Here is a 5,943-nt window from a genome sequence, read left to right on the forward strand (position 1 = left end):
GGGAGTTGGTGATGGACAGGGAGGCCTGGCGTGCTGCGGTTCATGGGGTCACAAAGAGTCGGACACGCCTGAGCGTCTGAACTGAACTGATACCTATGTTGCTTCCCTCATGAACATCCCTTCCACCTCTCTCCCCATCCCATTCTTCTAGATTGTTACATTTTTAAACAGTAATAACTTAAATCAGATTTTTTTTTGGTCGGGTTTTATGCTTTTATTACCACAAACAAAATGTCCACACGAGCTGTCTATTAATTTTCCTCGCTGTGCAGTCTGGCATTGGGATTGGTGATTCTGATGGCCAGCTGGGCTGCTCTTTCTACAGTGGCCTGGTGGTTCTTGGAGGAGACGTTGTGAGCAATCTCAGCACAGTAAGATTTGTTGCACATCAGCAGCACCTCAAGCTCCTTGACGTTGTGGACCAGGAACTTCCGGAAGCTTCTGGGCAGCATGTGCTTGGTTTTCTTGTTGCTCCGGTAACCGATGTTGGGCATCAAGATCTGGCCCTTGAATCTTCTGCGCACCCTGTTGTCAATGCCTCTGGGCTTCTGCGAGTTCCGCTTGATTTTGACATATTGTTCTGACTGATGCCTAATGAACTTTTTGGTCCTCTTTTTGACAATCATAGGCTTCACGAGGGGTCTGAGGGCGGCCATGATGCTGAGTCAGAGATGGCTCCAGATTTTTTTTTAAATTAATTTTGTTAAAATATTTTTTTACCTTTTTTTTCAAGAAAAATTTTAACATTCTTGACCTTTATATCCTCTTAATGTCTAATTTTGGTATTTAATGCATTCTCTTAGTTTTTTCAAAGATGAAGCTTTCATTCTTCTTCATATTTCATATTGTTTTTGTTTTCCATTTTGCAAATCTCTATTACTATGAGTAACTCTACTACTTCCTTCCACCCACTTTCTTTAAGATTATTTTGCTCTTTTCCAACTTCTAGATTTAGAAGCCACTTTCTTACTTTTCAATTTTTAAATGTTTTTTCCTTATTTAATATTTACAACTTTTTATTTGGCAATAACCACAGATTAACAGGAAGTTGCAAAAATAGTACACAGAGTCCCAGTTTTCCCCAGCAGTAAGATCTTACACATAACTACAGTCCAACTTCAAAATCAACATATTGACAGTGGTATCATACTACTAACGAGAGTATAGACCTTATTTGGTTTCACCAGGTTTTACATGCATTCATTTGTGGGTGTTTGTAGCTCTGTATCGGAGAAGGCAATGGCACCCCACTCCAGTACTCTTGCCTGGAAAATCCCATGGACGAAGGAGCTTGGTGGGCTGCAGTCCATGCGGTCGCTAAAAGTCGGACACGACTGAGCAACTTCAGTTTCACTTTTCACTTTCATGCATTGGAGAAGGAAATGGCAACCCACTCCAGTGTTCTTGCCTGGAGAATCCCAGGGACAGGGGAGCCTGGTGGGCTGCCATCTATGGGGTCACACAGAGTTGGACACGACTGAAGTGACTTAGCAGTAGCTCTGTATAGTTTTAGTGCATTTTAGACATTCATGTAATCAACACCACAATCAAGATACAGAACTGTTCCATGAGCACAAAGGAACTTCTTGTGTTACCCTTTATAATCACCTATATCTCATACGCCCTCCAGTCCCTATCCCTGGCAATCATTAATATGTTCTTCACTTCTATAATTTTGTCATTTTAAAAACTGGAAATGTTATACAAATACAGTCATACATTAGGAGACCTTTTAATACTGGCATTTTTCGTTCCTCATAATGTTCTTGAGGTTCATCCAAGTTGTATGTATCAATAGTCTATTTCTTTACATTGCAGGGTAGTTCCCATGGTGTGTGTGGTTGGTTTAACCACATGCTCATCTGCTGGACATCTAGTTTGTCCTGTTTGGTGTTATTACAAATGAAAGTACTAAGAACATCTTGTGCCAAAATAGGTTTTCATTTCTTTGGGATACATGTCCAGGAAAATAATTGCTGAGGTATTAAAGTATGTGTGTGTTTATTAGAAGTTTCCAAACTTTTTTTTTGTTTTCAGAGTGACTTACCATTTTGCATTCTATCCAGCTCATATGCTCAGCAGCATCTGGTGTTTTCACTATTTTTTCAAAAAATTTTGGCCACACACTGAGGCATGTGGCATCTTAGTTCCCCAGCTAGGGATCAAACCCCTGCCCCCAGCATTGAGAGGCAGAGTCTCAACCCTGAATTGCCAGGGAAGTCCCCATTTTCAGTATTTTTTCTTTAGCTGTTCTCATAGTCAAAATTCCTTGTGGTTTTAATTTGCATCCCCCGATTGCTAATAAGATTCAACATCTTTTCTTGTGCTTGCTTGCCATCCACATTTCCTCTTTAGTGCTATGTCTATTCATGTCTTCTGCTCATTTACTAATTGGATTGTTTATATTTCACTCTTGACTTCATACAGTATATTCTATATTGGTCTAGATAAATTATTTGCAAGTAATTTCTCCCAATAATTTCTTCCTCTTAAATTCTTTGCAGGGCAAAAGTTTTTTAATTTTGATGAAGTCCAATATATCAACTTTTTCCTTTTAGGATTGTGCTTTTGGGGTGAAGGCCAAGAATTTATTGCCTAGCCCAGGTTTTTTTTTTTCCCCAAGATTTTTTTTTCCTAAAAGTTTTATAGTTTTACATCTTACATCTAAGCTTATGATATATTTTCAATTAATTTTTGTATAAGGTATGCAGTTTAGGGCAAACTTCATTTTCTTTGCAAATTGCACCAACTTCATTTGTTGAAGAGACTATTACCCTTCCTCCATTGAATTGCTTTTGTACCTTTATCAAAATCATTTGGGCATATATACCATGCTGTCTTGATACCTGTAGCTTCATAGTAAGTCTGCAGTCAGGTAATGTGAGTCCTCCAAATGTCTCTTCTTCAAAACTGATTTAGCTTAATTAATTTTACACCTGGATATTTTCATCCTTTCCCATTTGTCTCCTGCTTTATTCTAGAGAAGAAAGTTCTTGCATAAACTCTTTTTTTTCTTGTTGCAACTCCTGTAAATGCTTTTGGTTTCTCTCCAGTCTGTCCTCCAACCACTGTAGTAGAGGTCCGCTGACTGCTGACCTGTACAGATTCTTAGTAAACACTGAGCCATTGTGGATCTTGGTTACTGAATCCAGATGTGGAAGGCTGTGGATCCTCCTATGTGCATCTTGCCCTTCTTGATACAGAATCTTGGGCAACTCAATTGCTGACTCAAGGCACACTTTCCCAGTGGTTTGATGGGGTACAATATGAATTGGGATTTCAATTCTCTTATACTCTGAGCTCTTTTGGGCCTATATGGATTGAAAGCAAGTATACAGTACCTGTCCAATCTTTGTATTTTTATCTTGTAGGAAACAAGAAAATACAAGCCCTACAAAGCCTTGCTCCATAATCTGGTACATGGCTTGTGTGTGAACATCAACATGGGAAGGCCTAACAGTTATATGGGGATGGGAATGATACCAGCCCACAACTCTCAGGGTACCACCGGTTAGTTTAGCCAACCTCTCTACCTCAGTTAAAGCCGTAGACAGCTGCTCTGGAGAAATTTCCACTCACCCCTTCCTCTTATCAGAACGCTGCAAGACAATGACAGAATGAATGTGAACAATTCTGACTGTGTCAAACTTCTTAGCAACTGTGTGGATTTCAGTTCTAGTATATGTGAACTTGGGGTCACTCCTTAAGTCATCATTCAATTCTATGCACAGCCCCATCACCTCTTCTTTCTCTGTGCTGAGTGAGTGTGGTTGAGACATAGTAGGAAAGCATCTGGACTCCAGATGAACCATTTGCACCAAGTGCAACCGCCATCTTGGCTCCACCCTGCTCATGTCTGCCTCCAGCCAACTCCAGCCTGGCCAACCAGCTGCTCAGACACTAGGTTCTGTGGGGGCTGGCCCTGGGGTGCCCAATATTTAAAGTTTCCAATAGAATATCTGCAACTATAAATCTTAATGTAATTCAAATTTTAGATATATTTTAATAATCTCTCAAATTTAGATGTATTCTAATAATCCCATTCCTCATTCTTAAACATATTTGATGAAAGTGAAAGTTGCTCAGTCCTGTCTGATTCTTTGTGACCCCATGGACTATATAGTCCTTGGAATTCTTCAGGACAGAATACTGGAATGGGTAGCTGTCCCCTTCTCCAGGGGATCTTCCCAACCCAGGGATTGAACCCAGGTCTCTGGCATTGCAGGTGGATTCTTTACTAACTGAGCTAATATATCTGGTATTTTTTATAATTGCTCATTTACCTAAAATTGCATAATAGTTTGTGTTATGGAATATATATGAAGTATTTTTTATTCTGTACTTGTTATTCATTCCTGAGTTTATTCCTTGATAGGCAAAAATTATGACTGCACGTTATCAGCTCTTTAGTGTTTGTTGACAGCAACCTAGTGAGATAGACACTATAATTATTGCCACTTTTCAGATTGGAAAACTGAAGAGCGTACCTGGTAAGAAACTCACAAATGATGAAATTGGTAATCAAACCCAGAAATTTTGTCTCTAGATTCATCTCTTAGAGTCTGTTACTTTAATATAATTTGGATTCCTTCTTAGATTTTGGGGGGATTTTTTACTGCCTGTTTTTCAGGTTTTACAGAACATTTTATTATCTCAACTTCTTGTAGAGCTATTTCTGCTTTACCTTGGGTGTGACACCACCATTTTTGATCTTCTCTTATGGGCTTCACATTTATTACTGTAACAATTTTATGTTAATCTATAGCTAGATTTTTTGTACAGGGGAAACATTAATTGTTTTTCATACCCAGATTGTCAGCAAGAAGACATGATGTCCTGTTCTGGCAGAGGAGTGGGGTATAGAGATTTTCCAATCTTTTAAAATAGAGGGGCAGCCCAATCTGTACCTCAGTTTACTGAACTGTCACTGGAAGAAGAGTGAGGAAGAAATGCTTAAGTGCAGGAAGAAATAGTACTTTATTTTATCTAAAGGCCAATAGCATAAAAAGTAAAATATTTTAACTTTTTAAAGAGTATAGACAGAGTTAGTTTAAAAAAATCTCTTTTATCTTTATGAAGTTTGGACTTACAAAAACATTTATGTACAGTTAAATAGAGTTATTTGAAATAAATGGGCCCAATCTGCCTATCAGAATCAAGGTTCTATTTCCCAGAGAAGATAAGCTTTGAGTATTTGATGAAATGATGATAGACAGACAGCAACATTTATTAAGATGCATCTGTGTACAAGACAGGATGCTAGTGGAAGAAATCTGTCCTTTGTGACATGATTCATAATAAAAGCAGAGCTGCTATTTTATCTAAAATCTTTTATTTCTAAACATAATATTGTACTTTAGCAGCATCCCCTTCCTTTTGAATCCTCCTTGACCCAGGTTAGATGGAGTTACAAAATACACTACTTATTTTCAAAGTCACACTTAGGTAGTGATAAGGAAACCATTTAGGCAACCAGTGAGGAGGAAAAACAATATAATCATAGGATGTATCCAAATTCTTTATTTGATAAACAGCTTCATTCCAACGTTCTAACATTCCTTCTGTGCCAAAAGGTCTGAAAGACTGGAAATTACTTTTCCTAGCTTGTCTGCATGTAGGGTTTCAGTTTGAGTTAGCTGATGAGAAAAATTTGCTTGAGATGAAAAGTAGAATAAAAAAAATATTAGTATTTTTGGTGACCACTTAAAGCAGGCATGCAGTATATGTAAGTGATAAATGTAACGTTTTGCCTGGGACTGTTCAAGCCTGTCAAGGAATCATGTCCTCTGGAGCTTTTCAGAAGCTTCCATCTCCTGTCGTGCCTCCCTTAAGGTTCTTGAACTTTCAAATTTCCTGAAGCACAGATCCATCCTCTCTAGCCTTTGTTTTCCCTGTCCTTCTAATTGTAGTTTAAGATTCAAACTCTTACTTGAAGTACATAGG

At 38.4% G+C, this 5,943-nt stretch overlaps 1 protein-coding gene and 1 pseudogene across 1 annotated transcript; both read right to left on the reverse strand.

Moving 5' to 3' along the window:
• Window positions 1-201: 201 nt before the first annotated feature.
• Window positions 202-779, reverse strand: LOC129650009 (60S ribosomal protein L32-like). Its single transcript, XM_055578082.1, has one exon. It carries the CDS (start codon window positions 654-656, stop codon window positions 252-254), a length of 405 nt encoding a protein of 134 aa, XP_055434057.1. The 5' UTR covers window positions 657-779; the 3' UTR covers window positions 202-251.
• Window positions 780-2,831: 2,052 nt separating this feature from the next.
• On the reverse strand, window positions 2,832-5,722 carry LOC129650008 (lys-63-specific deubiquitinase BRCC36-like; annotated as a pseudogene).
• Between the last annotated feature and the right edge of the window lie 221 nt (window positions 5,723-5,943).

This window comes from Bubalus kerabau, chromosome 4 (genome assembly GCF_029407905.1).
Source record: "Bubalus kerabau isolate K-KA32 ecotype Philippines breed swamp buffalo chromosome 4, PCC_UOA_SB_1v2, whole genome shotgun sequence".
Classification (NCBI taxonomy): Eukaryota; Metazoa; Chordata; class Mammalia; order Artiodactyla; family Bovidae; genus Bubalus; species Bubalus kerabau.